General features: G+C 29.4%; 1 protein-coding gene across 1 annotated transcript; it reads left to right on the forward strand.

Annotated features, from left to right (window-relative positions):
• Positions 1–4010: 4010 nt before the first annotated feature.
• Positions 4011–7253, forward strand: LOC101494550 (probable serine/threonine-protein kinase PBL25). Its single transcript, XM_004492259.4, has 5 exons — positions 4011–4623; positions 5098–5306; positions 5577–5766; positions 5903–6294; positions 6728–7253. The coding sequence occupies exons 1-5, from the start codon at positions 4476–4478 to the stop codon at positions 7133–7135; spliced, it is 1347 nt and encodes a 448-aa protein (XP_004492316.1). The 5' UTR covers positions 4011–4475; the 3' UTR covers positions 7136–7253.
• Positions 7254–16936: the final 9683 nt, after the last annotated feature.

Here is a 16936-nt window from a genome sequence, read left to right on the forward strand (position 1 = left end):
ACCCACTCATCCTAATCACATCACTAACTTTAAGTCCATTTTCCTCCATGAAAGAAACATGTTTTCTAAAAGACAAATTGTAGATAATTCTCTAAGCTCTCCATCAAATCAAAGATGACATCAATCGAACATCTAGAGCTTCAAATATAATCAAAATAAGGCAAACAGTTCATCACCTAAGAAAATGACATTTTCAACCAAAATTAATTAGTTCTTTTTTATTTTATTATTGAATCAATTGTTATTATAAAAGGAGATCATTTTAGGATCTCATCCTCAACTCACAACTAGAAGCTTGGAAAATTATTTGCTCAACTAGGTTGAGTAACATCTCATTTTCCTTATTTGATATGTACTTTATGTATATTTGAATAGGTTAAATATATTTTTAATCCTTATAAAATTTTGACGACTCTTCATCATATGCATATTTTTCATTGTTTTTAGTCTTAGTTATCTTGTATTCATTAGTTAATTTAAGAAGTTATTTGATATATTTTGTTAATTTTGTTTCTTTTCTTTAATGAAATATTTATGTTTGTATTTCCTTGATTAAGTAGAGATTTTTCGGAGTTTTGCGTTGTTACTTTGTTTTAATGCAGTGCTGAATTTTGGTGAGAAATCAACATGACCTATGTGGAGTATTTCAGCCATATATGGAGTTGTAGATGTCCAATTGGAATCAAACAAAATGAAAATGTAAGCTATGACCCATAGCTACAACGTTCATGAAGACACCGAAACCAAATTCAGACTCAAAAGAAGAGAATATACACTAAACTTCAGACATAAGATGTTATGCGTTTGAAGTGCATCTGAAGCGCATTTCGCGCTGAAGCCACTGCCAATCCGCGTTTGAAGCCACTGCCAATCTGCGCCTGAAGCGCCTGACACGCATCAAAACACATTAAAACTCGTTTTTCTCATTTTTTTAGGGATTTTTTTTACTCTTGGGAAGTTGGGAGACTTGTGCCCTGGCAGAGAAACTCAAAGACGACCGTTTCTAACACCATTGGAGCAGTTTAATCAAGAATCATTCATGAATCTTTCTTGTAATTATTCTCTAATCTCTATCTTTTCTATCTCTGTCATGAGTAACTAAACCATATTTGTTATGGATGAGTGTAACAAGATGAAACCCTTATTTTTCTGATTTGATTGCTAGTTATATGAATGAGTTTATTGAATTATTTTTCTCATGTATGTGCTTAATGCTTTTTATTGCTTGATCAACATTAAAATGTTTTACGATTCGTATTTGAAATGGGAATGGACTTACAAATGCTTCAGAAGAGAAATTCATGAATTTGTAGTCTAGAGATAGACGCAGGTCATGAAACCAATTAAATTAGTTGCAAAGGCAATAATTTAACAAGAGAATTCATGTACGGTAAAGCTTAATTCTAATCTTAAATCCCCTAAGGAATTAGGGGTTACTTTGGAATTGAATGTGTTGTCGCTAAGACATTAGGGCAAGAATAATAAAGAGAATTCAATAATAATTCAATAAAGGAATTCAGTAATTATGATCAAATTAGACACCAATGTTAGATTCGAAGTGAAACTCATCCCTAACATTTTTCTTATTATAAAGGATCAATTTTATTATTGTTCTTAATTTTAAATATTATTTCAATCAATTTGGGAACTTTTTGTTCAATTTTAGTAATTAAATATAATTCGATAGTAAAACGCAATATTTGAGTTCGACACTCGATATTACCGTTTTAATTATTACTTGCAATGATTCAGTACACTTGCTGAAATGCTATAAAATATCAATATTTTAATTTTAGTCATTGTAAAATAAAAATATTAATTTTAGTCCGTTTAAATTTATACAACAAGCAGTTTTAATTCATACTGAAATGAAACATGTTTAACTGTCTTTTAATTTTAAAATTTTAAAATATTTTTTACAAACATGATTAGAATATTGTAAGAATTCTAACCGTGATATATATGTCGGTTTCAAAGATACAAATTCTCGAACAAGAAAATGAGTTAAAAAGGAAGATGAACCAAGTGAGGATACGAGGATACGGAAGAGTACTCTGACATAATTTATTCTCCATTTCTAGAAGAACTGATCAAGTATATAAAATTTTATGAAAATAAAGAGATCTCAATAAATTATGTCATAAATGAAATACGATGAAATTGAAATGTAGTCAACATTGATAATATTTTTGCATATAACTTAGCGTTAAATGTGATAAATGATAATAAATATCGTGACCTAAAGTTTATTAAATTTATAGACAAAAGTAGTTGTTTAATAGAAAAAAGCAATTGAAGTTAAATTAAGATTGCTTTAAAATGAGAAAGGTTTTTGAACTAGCAATTTGAACACTTGAAGATGTGAAACTAATCATATATGAATTGTTTTTCGTGCATAAATAAAATCAGAATGACAAAATGCATATATTCAAGAGGATTGATTAAATTATACTGTTAATTTTTAAGAAATATATTCACCTGAAGTGAATTCAAGAAATTTTTTAAATTTGATTAAGTTTAATAGCCATGAAAAACATAATTTATATGAGAGATGCGTTAAAGCAAAATTATGTGGTTCACTTGATAGTGATAATTAATTGATTATTTGAAACTCTCTAAGAGTGTGTTTGGATGAAGAAATTGGAAATTCTGGGGAAATTATAATTTCTAAGCAATTGAAATGCTTCAATTAAATTCCTTTTATTTCTAAATTTTTTGTTTGGATAAATGTATTATTCTTTTAAAATTAGATTATTTTTATAAATTTTAAAAGTTTTGGTACAAAAATGAAAATTAAATTTGGGAAAAAAATTGAAATTCTGGAAAAGTTGATGGACTATTTTGCAAATTAATAGGGAACAATTTGCAAACTTTGAAAATTTTAAGATACCAATTTGCAAATAATAAAAAATAAAATATAAGGACTTATATGCAAATTTTGATACATATAGAGTTAAAACTGTAATTTTGAAAATATTATAGTGACTATTTCATGATTCATATATTATAAAATAACGAGGAAATTTAAAATTTTAAGATTTGAGGTGGTATTTGAAATTCTCAAAATTTAACTTTGACAAAATACTTTATGAAATTTCTTCAATTTAAAAATTCTCTAAATTAATTATCCAAACAAAGTAATTTGCATTGGAGGTTTGAATTCTCTTAAAAAATTACATTCCTTCAAAAAAAAATTCTCATCCAAAAATACTCTAGAGGATTTTATTTTATTTGAGATATACAATTCAAACTATTGAAGAAATGACTAAATCAAAATGATCATTATTATGCATCATTATTATGGTTGTCCTTCAAATCTTATTATTACCACCTCATTGATTCAAACTCATTGTGCAATAATCACAATTAATATTTTCTAAATGAGAGATATGAAAATGACACAATTTATCTATACATATATTTTTAAGAAGAAATTGAAATTATTTTGGTGTTTGTATTAATGATTTAAATATTATAAGAACTCCTAGAATTTTAGAAATTTGATTTTAAGAAGAAAATAAATAAAAATTATTTTGGTAATTTAATTTTTGAAATTATTTGAATTGCATGTAAAATCATTATTTGTATAGTTAAGAGTAGATATTTTTATATCAAACTCTCAAACTTATTTTTAATATAAGGTTTGATAACATGATTTCTAATATATATATATATATAGTACAACTTAAGTGGTTAAAGACTATAGGAACAACCGATAATTTGGAGCGCCGATTGGAACCTTACAATATATACATCTTGTTTGTATTTAATGATAAAAGTTATTATTTGTATTTTCTTGTACACATTTTGATGACATGACATGGATTGAATTTCTCTTAACTTTTATACATGAGAGATTGAATTTATGCCTATCTTTTAGTTTGTCATATTCTAAAATAATGAACTATAATTGTCATATTTAACGGCATCATGAATTCTACTCCCCACGATGAGATTGATGAATAGGCAGTTATGTTTTTCTGTCTCGTTGCTAACGTATTTGAAACATGTCTCCTTTTTGTTAGCCATTGTTTGCGGGAACACCAAAAAATGTTCTTGAATGTTTGTTCCCATACTGACCTCACCTAACCTAACACACTTCTCCACCCATTTTGTTGTTTCTTTGTTTGTTAGGCCCTGTTGTTTGCTTCTCATTTGGGTTTTGTCGGGTTTAACTTCCATCTTCATCATTATTATGGTTGTCCTTCAAACATTCTTCCATTTTCTAAGACTTTCTTAAAACCCCCTCAATGTAATTGACCTCTCATTCATTTCTTTTCTTCTCAATATTGTTCTATATGTAAGCAAAATTAAACTCTCTACATCTACTTCCTTTTTAAATTCTAACACATTCTTAATTTCTAACATTTTATTTTGTGGGAGAGATATATACATAGGTGAGGAAGATTTTTATAGATTGAAAAAATTGGGGATTTTCTTTTAATTTAAAAATATATATCTAAACGAGCAGAGAAATGAGTTGCTTTTCATGTTTCTCCTCCAATGAAAAGAAAGTACCAAAGAGACATAACAATAATAATAACAATAACAACAACAATGGAAAAAAGATACAACAGCCTCCAACTCAAATATCTCCTAAGAAAGCAGCTCAACCTCAACAAGGTAAAATCATTCATACATATATTCATACATACATGTTTCATTTGTAAAAAGTTATTCAAATTCTTTCTAAAAAATCTAACGGTGAAATTCACACAATAAATATAAAAAAAGTGGATATTTTGAGTTCGAATTTGTGCCTTAGCAAATCAAACATCCATACAACTACCATATAAACCGTAGTTATGGGACAATTCATCAATTTTTCTTATAGATAATAACTATTAATGTTATTTTTGATATAATATTATGATTAGTTTATATACACCACCGTATATGTTTTTTTTTTAATTCGATTTTATTTTATTTTTTCTTTTAATCAATAAAGCTTTTTTTTATTCAAAGGCAATAAATAATATTATAGACTTGTACAATGTTATGATATAGTATATTATGTTGGACATGGCAAAGATAGTAATTATATAGAAGTGAGAGATGACTTTTGTGGTTGATGTTATATCATTTTATTTTGTGCAGAGAATAATCATTACAAGACAAGAGCTAGCCCACAACAAGACCCTAAAATAAATAATGAGACCAACAAAGATAATGGTAGCAACATTGCTGCACAAACTTTCACCTTCAGGGAATTGGCTTCTATCACAAGAAACTTTAGGCAAGAAAATCTAATAGGTGAAGGTGGATTTGGAAGAGTTTATAAGGGAAGGCTTGAAAAAACTAACCAAGTAAGATAACCACATATTTTTTTATTCATTATTAGTTTCTTGTGGTTTTAAATTGCAATTATGGTTACAGAGAACCCTTATACTGTTGTAAAATATATAAATTGATACGATCAAAATAAAAATTGTAAAATATATAAATTGATACGATCAAAATAAAAATTGCGAAGACCTCAGAAAACTTATATGTTGCGGCTGAAATTTATTTTAATGGTGATATTAGTATTGTTTTGATGGTGTTGGCATTAATATTTTGGTGATTTAACTATGTAGGAAGTAGCTGTGAAGCAACTTGACAGAAATGGATTGCAAGGTAACAGAGAGTTTCTTGTTGAAGTTTTGATGTTGAGCCTCTTGCACCATCAAAATTTAGTGAATTTAATTGGATATTGTGCTGATGGAGATCAAAGATTATTGGTATATGAGTATATGCCTTTGGGATCTCTAGAGGATCATTTGCTTGGTAAGGTTCTCTTTGCCTGTCTCATTTTTTTATGGAAATTGAAATCATTAAGTTTTATATGTATATAAGATTAACAAGTTTGATTAGTAAATCAACACAATTGTTAATTACCAATGTTGATTAAAATATAATGCAGATCTACCTCCACAACAAAAACCATTAGATTGGTTCACAAAAATGAAAATAGCATTAGATGCTGCAAAAGGACTAGAATATTTACATGACAAAGCCAATCCACCTGTCATATATCGTGACTTAAAATCATCCAACATATTGTTGGACAAAGATTTCAATGCAAAACTCTCTGATTTTGGACTAGCAAAATTGGGACCCACAGGGGACAAGTCTCATGTTTCTTCAAGAGTAATGGGAACATATGGATACTGTGCACCTGAGTATCAAAGAACAGGTCAACTCACTGTGAAATCAGATATATACAGTTTTGGTGTTGTTTTACTTGAAATGATCACTGGAAGGAGAACCATTGATAACACAAGACCATCAAAGGAACAAAACCTTGTTTCTTGGGTGAGTTTTCCTTATTCATAATATTTTATTGGTTTAATTGCACTTTTGGTCCCTCTATTTTAGTTAAATCACGAAAATAGTTCCTCTATTTTATTTCTCTCAAATTTTAGTCCCTAAACAGAATTTTGATTTAAAATTTAATGAAAAGTCATTTTTAAGCCACTTCACACCATTTATGATCATAGATCTCAGATATAATTGTTGCACCACGAGATCTTGAGACATGATGTGACTTAAATTAATACAAAAAAATAATATTTCATCAAGTTTTAGACCAAAATTCTCAGACCAAAACTAATGAAAAATAAAATGAAGAAACTATTTTCGTGATTCAGTTAAAATAGATGACCAAAAGTGCAATTAATCTTATTTTGTTTGATGAATCTATATTAAATGCTATGCAATTTCTAATAAATTTGCATAAACAAAACAGGCAAATCCAATATTCAAGGACCCACAGAGATACTCAGAACTAGCAGATCCAAAGCTTGGAACAAATTTTCCAATGAGATCACTACATCAAGCAGTGGCAGTAGCAGCAATGTGTCTAAACGAAGAACCATCAGTGAGACCATTGATAAGTGATGTTGTAACAGCACTTAGTTTCCTTGGAGCATCACAAATGAATCAAGACCCACAAGTAATGTCACCCATTGACATGCCATCACCAACAACAAATGAAGAAGAAGAAGAAAGTGATAGTAATGCAATCTTGAGTCTTCTTGACGGTGATAGTGCATTGGATCGCCAAAAAGCAGTTGATGAAGCTATTCAATGGGGTTCAAATTCGAGAAATAATAATCCAACAAGGGCTGAAGAAAGTTCTAGTACCACTTTGTAAATCCATATTACAATGAACAATATTTAATTATTACATGATCATCACAAACAAACGTACATATCAATTCCTTTCTAACAATGTACTTACACATTTCTGGATTTCTTTATAACCAACACAATCTTCGACTCCTTCTATCTATTAGAAATAAATTCCATCAGTGAAGAAGATTTAAACAAGAAAAATATGAAGAAAAAAAAAAAAGAAACTTTTCTGAGGATAAACCATTGTTTATGTCTTACACTTTCAGAGATTAAAATATTTTACTCAATTTTTCTCTAATTCAGTTACTAAACATTTTTTAGGCTATAAACTAATAAAATAAAAATTAAACTTGTTACTGTTGGATATTGGACTTCCTTTCTATGTGGAGAAAAGTCCAAATATTGTAATTTATGTATCTCATTTATTCAAGTGGAGATAGATCTAATTAGGATTGTAAGAGAGAGAGAGAGAGACTATTTTGAGAAAAAAGTAGCCACCAAAAGATAAAAGAGAAGAGTAAACTCTATTCTCGATTTTTTCAGACCAGTCTCAGAAAAACATCAATTGCGTATTTGATAACAGTTGGATCGAGCTGATTTTTGGATAGCAGATTTGCCACATATAGGATCTTCGTTTTCAACTATTGGATCGGTGCAATGACTTGTTTTTGGGGTATTTTTCTTCGTCTTGTTTTTTATTTGTAAGTTTTAGTATTTTGGTTGTAGGAACAATTTGTGCATTATTTTGAGACCCTTTGTACTCTTGCATTGATGAGTTTTATACGTTAAAATATCAATATTCTTTACGCATTTTCATTTGATTAATTTGTTGTCATATATTTGTTGTTGTTCCTCACGGGTTCTTGCAAGTTGAGGGTGGTTGCGTATTACTTGTTATCGTGTTTCTATGTTTATTCTCATGAGTTACATCTTTCAACAATTCCCACAGTTCAATTTTCATGACGCTCAATAGTATTTGGGTAAACTATCATTTTAATCATTGAAAGTGTAGGACGTTGTCATTTTGGTATTTGACTCAGCTATAATTTTAAATTTGTTCTCAAATAATCACAACATTTGTTCTCGATATTCATTGTTCCTCCACCATTATTGGTAACAGTTATTCCTATGGTTTTAACTCTCAATTAATATATTGGATAATTTTAAAAGTTTCTCAAGAAATACATACATGACTATAATTAGTGAAAATTATTTTATATTTTAAAATAAGAAGACAATGACATATACAATTAGTCCCTATGCAAAAAGTGTGAGAAATTTTATATTTTTTTAGTTTACATCTTTAATCTTTAATTATATTTATATGCTTTGATATATTTATGATCAATTGTTGTTATTGACATTTGTTCCAAATACATCAATATATTGTGTGTCACTCAATGTATGTCATGAGTTACAAATTACAATATTATAAATATTAGTTTTTCAATATAAGTTGCTCCTCCACCATCATTAATAATGATTCTTCGTATGGTTTTAACTCTTAATTAATATATTGAGTCATTTTAAAAATTTCTTAAGAAATACATACATGAATATAATTAGTGGAAGTTATTATATATTTGGAAATAAAAAGACAATGACATATAGGATTAGTCCCTATGCAAAAAGTGTGAGAATTTTTATATTTTTTTAGTTTACATCTTTAATCTTTAATTATATTTATATGCTTTGATATATTTGTGATCAATTGTTGTTATTGACATTTGGTCCAAATATATCAATTTTTATCCAAATTGTTTATTTGTCGGATATATGTCAAAATAGTATATTATGTGTCACACAATATATATGTTGAAATTTGAAACATGTTTCTAACACCAATACACATCCCTTAAATTTCAGTGATACTGAAATTTCTCACTCCATCTCATCTTTAGACATATCGAGTCAAAGAATGAATACTTAACTCTCTAAAATTTCCTTAGATGAAGAATATAATTCATATTTATGATATAGACCTAACCAACATTTTTAGTTTCCACAATTATTTAATTTCTTCAAAATGAATTTTATATAGTATCATTATTGAAGAAAAAAAAACATCTTTTAATGAAAAATAATTATTTTAGTGAGATCTATAATTTAAAATTAGACGAACAATTCTATCACATGTCACCTATTAGATAACTAAAATTAATATTTAATCCAGATAGAGAGATATAATTTAGAATAAAGCCAACAATTCATTTTTGAAGTATAAAGTTTTTTAAATTTAATTTCTATTATTTTAAGGTGTCTTTTTATATTTCTTCTTATTATACCATTGTTGATATGGATTTAGAAAAAAAATTGTATGATATCTGAAATATTGATATTGTTATGTATCATTACATACTAAAATAAATTTTTAATTTTTTTCAAATAGTAATTTTTGTGTGTGTACAAAATAGTAAATTGTTTTATTACTTGAAAGAAAGTTATCTCAAACAAATATTTTTTAAACATTGTTTGCATTATATGAAACCGGTTTCGATACACAAAAATTGTAATTTATAAACAACATATGCACACTTCAAACCACTGATACATTTTTTCTAAGGACAAAATCGTGAAATTTTATCTAGATTATTATCAAATTGTATACATAAAATAAATCCCAAAATCTATTTTGTTGTCATCTTATTATATATATTTTTTATAAATTTTTTTGATAACATTATTATATATTTCGCATTACCTTCAAATTAATTCAATCAATTATATGAGTAATATTTTACGTTATCAATTCTCCTTTTACGTTCATGCACAACAATTATTCCACTTAGTGGTGAGTAATAATTTCATAGGTTGAAAATTCAATTACTCATTCAATTCAATGGAATAAAAAACCACCTAACCCATCATAAGTATTGTTTTGTCTAACTTTTTTGTATTATCTCAACATGGTAACGACAATAAATCAATTTGTGTATTATCTCAACATGGTAATGGTAATAAATCAATATAAATTAGTCGACGATCAGACTCTACTTGCAGTCACGACAACAAACCACAATTTGAATAAGACCCAAAAAAAGTTCAATGACCTAGTAAGTCTCATTCGTCTCAGATCAACTTGTAATGCAGAGTTAAAAAGAAACCCATGAATAAGAGGAGTCAAAGGAGAATAATATTTAAGGTTCATATAGACTTCCAATGTACAGTATTTTTTTCACAAATAAATGATTGTAATCATAATTTAGTAATAGACAACTACATTGTTATTTTTAATTTTTGTGTGTATAGCAATAATTTCTAGCACAATAACTTTTGAAATTGGATTAGGTTTCACAATGTAATTTAGCCTAATCATCATTCTCCAATTCGACATGTGTTCATGTCAATCAACCACATGCATCATATATGAGTGGTGTAGTTATGACATATTCCAACTGTATGTTTAATAATTTTTACAACAATTGATGTTATATCTAAATTTATCGCAACTATTATTATTTTATACTTATAAAACTTAAATTAATTGAATGAGCGATCTCAGTTACGCCCATTCAATTACATATTGAAGTGTATGTGTAAAATATATATTTTTTTTTTATATCAAGTCGCAATATTGTATGTATATTTGTTCTCATTAGTTCTCTATATAACAATAGAAAGTAGTATATAGAGAATTTTGTATTTCTATACTTTAAAATTTCAATATTTACCATAGGAGTAACCTATACATGTTTTACTCATAATAACATTATTTAAGAAACCAATTAGGTCCTACTATTTCAAACTCATATAATTTTACAAATAATTTTTTTATTTTCAATATTTTTAATAAAAATATCAAATGAATTTTGAAAATAAATAAATTAATAATCATAATAAATAATTATAATATTATTAATATTACTATTTTATAAAATAAAAATATATATTCTATTTTACAGAAAATAGACAAATTTATTAAAAATTATTATAAAATATAAATATATTAAAAATGATTAAATTGATTTCTTTACGGTTACAATATTTGTTGACCACACTACATCATATTTTAAATTGATTTTCATATTGACAAGTATCACATGTTTAAAATTGTGTTTCACACGATTGGATAGTATTGGGTAACACGCACAAAGTCAAAGACTAAATGGATCTCGGTTGAGAAACCCAACGAGTGAAGTTTCTAGATCGAGTTCAGTTGCTTCAAAATATAGAAGTAATCCATAACTCAATGAAGTGGAAGTCGTCATGCGTGGTTTCTTCAGGCACATGGCAACTGATGAGTTCGGTCATGGATTTTATTCTTATGTAGCTTTTACGTGACACAAATGTTGTCTTATGTTCATGCACTACAAGAAAGGGGGAGAAAAATATAAAATAATTATTAAAAAAATTAATAGCTAGTGGTCGCGCAAGATTAGATGACGACGTTATTTGAGACGAAGACCTCAAAATTGACACTACGGTGTTGCATTGTTGGAGACGACGATGCGATTTTACAAGGCGGCGGTGGGTAGCGGTGAGAAAAGTAAGAGATAAAGGTGAAGATTATTTGTAAAAATTCAAGATCTGATTTTGGAGAATTATTAAGTAACATGCATAATCAATTAGGAATCAATTTTGTTTCAATTTTATAATGAATCAAAGGTATAACAAAGAAACGATGCAGTAAAACTATAATTGATTATGAATCTATTAATCTCGATCAAATATTCTATGAAATGTCTCGCGCATACTCTAAAAGGTTGAAACTTTCAACCGATATCGCTAATCAAATGAACAAGAAATTAGTGACGACAGTGAAAGATAATAACAATGAAAACAAGTCATTAGTGGTTAGATTCAAGATTCTGAAAAACAAAAAGATCTTTCAAACACATCACGAAGATTGCAATCGACGTGATAATGAAGATTAGAGAATAAAGAAGGTGAAACTGAGAGAGATTCGGTTCATCAATTAGTGTCGAGAAGAATTGTTTATAATTTTGATGTTTATGATATAGTTATAAGGGAGTTTTTCCTATTTTATCAAATAAAAATTTTTGTTTCTTTTTATTTCAATGGTTAAATCAGTTATACAAATTGGAAACAAATTCCTACTATTTTGATGGTTAAATTCCTACTATCCAAGTGGTTAAATTCCTAGAATATAATTCTAATTACTTAGTGATTTTCTTTCTTTGTTTGAATTTCACCGATGTAACACCGAATTCTATATACATAGTGTAATGTGTAAGTTCAAAACTGATTTATATGTATAGTAGTATTGTTGCCTACTTTTTGAATATCAATCATTTGAAATGAATAACATAATAATTAACCGTTAATAGTTACAGTCGAAATTTTGTTTTTGCAGTTAATTATTAGAGTAAAAACTCAAATTTAATTTGACTGATATTTTTTCTTTCTGAAGAGCATTATTTATGTCAAAGTATTAAAAATTGCATAGTGTAAAAAATCAGTCGGTCGATATGTCAGAGACTAATCTTAGTATTTTTCACATAGACAAAATAGCTCGTGTGTCTTTACTTTTATTGTATATAAGTGATAGGTGCGTATGTTTTGCAGCATTATAGTTCGTCTGTATTATTGCTTGCATAAATTAAGATAAAAGAATTGCATAAAAGTGAAGCTAGCTATTACCTTAATAAAATAGAGCAGATAGGTAGTGTATGGATGAAAAAGAACAACAAATAAAGAAGTGGTTTTTTTAATCAAAGGAAAATTCTGGTATTAAGCCAACTATCTTTATAATTATAATAATAATAATAATATACACAATCAACTCATTTAAATGTTGTATCTTTTTGAAAATTTCAAACAACCAATACATAATAACTCAGTCTCCAATATATTATTTTCAAGAGCATGATAACAGTAAGAAAATGGGGAGACTATTTAAAAAAATGCCTAATGTATGGTGTATAATTGTTTTGTAGCACCGACAACTTTAATCGATGGCGTCTTCCATTGTTCGACATGTATTGATATCCAACATCGACACTATACCGATACACATATTACATTCCATTAATTCATTTTTTAAAATTATTATCACTGTCAATTTGTCGATGTCATAGTTGTGTTTGGTAATTGTGTTAGTATTTGTGCTTCATCGTATGCATGTATTTCTAGTACTGGTTTTATTCAGTTGTTTCTAGTTGCTACTGCTTCATATGACACCTCTGCTCGTCCATTCACATGTCTAGTTGTTTATTTCAATTTTCCTATAACACTTATTCAATCAAGTGTTTAAAATTTAAAACTTGAACATTAGATTGAAAGAAGTATCAATTTTTAATCAAATGTAGTCTTAAGTGATGGATGGGGCCATATAGGCCGATATATTGTCTTCTGTATTTGAGTTATATTTCAATACCACCGTATATCACATCATTTACACCATCAAATATATACGTTTGATTATTTAACATCCTTTACACCATCAAATATATATGTTTGATTATTTATATTTGATCGTAATTCTTGAGATGCTATCCGAGCTTTTGGTTTAAGGTTGCTTCCGCGTAAACTCTAGCCGCCTTTATTGCAGTAAACTTTAGCCACTGTGATCCTGCTTCATTGCAGTCTGTTTGTGATCCCTAAAGTTTATTTGTTGCCTTTTTTGTCCTGAAACCAACCATCACCACCATGAACACAACTTTTACCTTCTCTCACCTCTATTGGCGATTGTTGACCGTCATACAATGATCATATCGCACCACAACCTATACCATTAGACTCACCTCGAAGAAAGCTGCCAAACCCCATAAGATCGTTGTCGTTCGAAGTCTGTCACGCCTTCATAGCTCCGATGACACCATTGCGCGTGTAACCCACACATCGTCCTCCAAAAAGCCGTTCACCGTTTTTTTTTTTTTTTTTTTTTGCAGATTGTAAATCGGAGGTTTTCTTTCCGTTTTATATGGTTACTTTCATATTGGAACACTTTTTTCATGGGTAATTTGAATCACACACCTTTTTTTATTACAAACTTCTTTTTTTCCATCCTTAGCAAAAGAATGAATATTGATTAATACTGAAATGGAAAACGAAATGGGAAAAAAAATCCCAAGCCAAATTGCAAAACCTCTCAGTCGTTCACATGTTGAATGAAAAAGGACAAGCAATTTGTGAAAAAGAATATAGGGGTATGATTGGCTCATTACTCTATTTAAGTGCAAGTAGGCCTGGCATTGTTTTTCGCAGTAGGATTATGGGCTAGGTTTCAATCTTCACCAAAAGAATCTCACTTAATTGCCGTGAAAAGAATTTTTCGTTATCTTGTTGGTACTACTGATCTTGACCTTTGGTATAGCAAAGGTTCTCATTTTGATTTTGTAGCTTATTGTGATGTTGATTATGCTGGTGATAAGATCGAAAGAAAGAGCACAAGTGGTGCATGTCAATTCTTAGGAGAAGCGTTGATAAGTTGGTCATGTAGAAAGCAAAACACGATTGCCCTATCCACTACTGAAGTTGAATATGTTGCAACAACAAATTGTTGCTCCCAAGTCTTATGGAACAAAAATCAACTTGAAGTTTTTTCAGTAAGATATTAGTGTCATTAATTTATCTAAGAATCCTATTCAGCATTCAAGATCCAAACATATTGAAATAAAACATCATTTCATTAGGGATCATGTGAACAAAAAGGAAATTGAATTAATCTTTGTTGATACAAAGAATCAGTTAGCTGACAGTTTTACAAAGCCTCTTGTTGAAGAAAGCTTCAATTTCATCAAAGAACGATTAAAAATCATCAAAAATCCTGCTCAAGATCGTTAAAGTTGAAACCAGAACATTCTAGTCATAACGGAGAACGTTCTCCGTTTTGAGCTTGTTTGCTCAAGAAATATGTTCGCTTTTCATCATGAAAACTTTCAAAATCGACTTTTAAACTGAAACGTCTGCTACTTTACAAAAGGTAACGACTGCCTATGCCCCACCTGCCGCATCTTTTCACTTTCCTCCTTCCCAGTACTCAACTGACGAATCTATCTAATCACACGCGTGGCACTCCCTACACTCTTAAACCAACTGCAAAAACTCAAAAACGTTAATCCTTCTCCACTAACCAACAACTTCAACCTTTTTTTTGAAAAAGTTCATCTTTTTGTCCCCTCCATCAATAACCCTCACTTTTTTTTTTCCAAAAATGGATCGCACCAAAACAACAGCACGCAAAAACCCTAGTTCACCAACACCATCATCATCATCTCCTTCACCATCTCCAATTCATTCACCATCACCTCCACCAAGACCAACATCCCCACACTCATCTTTAGAGAAAACATTCTTTGATTACATGTCTTCATCACCGGATTCTACTCTCCCTCCGATCACATTGGAGCCTCTCGCGACCATTCTTCCTCCATTGTATCAATGTCCTCTTCCTTCAATTAGTCAAGCCCCACCCCATCTTTGAAAAACCCTCACCCCTAGTTCCAACACTTCATCCTCCAAATGAAGATCAATGTGTGTTTTGGCAGGTAATTGTATTTGAAAAACCAAAAATATTGACACAATAATCTATACCACTTCTAATGATGATTATGAACCCTCACCGCCACCACAAAATCCTACATCACAAATTGTTTCTGCATCCCAATCTTCCAAATCAAAATCCCCAAAAATTTCAAAATCCTCTGAAATCCCAAAATCCCAAAAAATTTCAAAATCCCAAAATCCCCAAAAATTTCACAACCCCCAGAAACTTCAAAATTCTCCAAATTTCCTTCCAAAGTGATTTCATCCAAAACCACCCTCTCTAAAACTAAATCCACGATTCCAAAATCCACCTCATCTTCAACATTCTCTCAGTTTTTAGCCTCAAAAAAGTTAAAAAACCCTAAAAAATTTACAAAGAAAAGTTCAACTCAAGAACGTTTTTTCGTCCAAACTCCCAACTCAAAAACGTTCTCCACTCAAAACTCTAAATCCAAAATCAACAAAAACCTCCAAAATAGCAACCACAAAACCCTCCACCAAACCTTCTTCTTCCAAAATCCTTATTCCACCTTTGATTCCTTAAAAAATTCAAAAACTATATGTTGAAAAATGGGCTCAACGACCTATTGGCATTGATCGGGTTTTTAGTTTTGAAAACCTACAAGTTGAAGGAATCCTCATTCAACATCATACTGATGCACTTGGATGGATTGATTTCCATAAAATTTATTATTGTTATTACCATGAGGTCATTCGAGCTTTTTACTACAAAGTTGAAGTATTTGCAGATAAATCCCTCATTGTCTCAACATTAAAGAGTATTGAGATACATCTAAGACCCTTAATCCTGGATGAAATTTTTAAACTATCATCTGAAGGCCCAACAATTTTTGGATAAGACTGGAACACAGCCTTGAACACCACAAAAAAAAAAAAAGTGTTTCAAGAACTGCTTATTGCCGTCTACAAAAATTTTCTCAGCTGACCTGAAACCACTTCCAAAAATCTTCAACAGTATAAGTCAACACTCCATCATTCCTAATTGTGGCAGCCACTAATTTTTCTCTAATAATGATGTACTAGTCATTTATCATCTTCTTCATTGCAAGAAACTGAATCTTCCCTACCTAATAATTCAACATATGATTGTTGCAGTTCACAAGGATTATAAGAGAAGCACTATTCCATATGGTATGGTTTTCCCCAAAAAAATTAGGCATTTTCAGATTCCCTTGTTGACTGAAACTTCAAAAATTAAGATCTCAAAATTCTCATCCAAAAACATCTCTCATATAAAACAAATTCTCACCATCCCATCCTCACCAAAATCTGCCTTCAATTCATCTACCACTAAAAGGAAAAGGTCTGCACGCACCTCTGTTGTCAACAATAAGCAGTGCTCACCTCAAGA

Source organism: Cicer arietinum, chromosome 3 (assembly GCF_000331145.2).
Source record: "Cicer arietinum cultivar CDC Frontier isolate Library 1 chromosome 3, Cicar.CDCFrontier_v2.0, whole genome shotgun sequence".
Lineage (NCBI taxonomy): Eukaryota > Viridiplantae > Streptophyta > Magnoliopsida > Fabales > Fabaceae > Cicer > Cicer arietinum.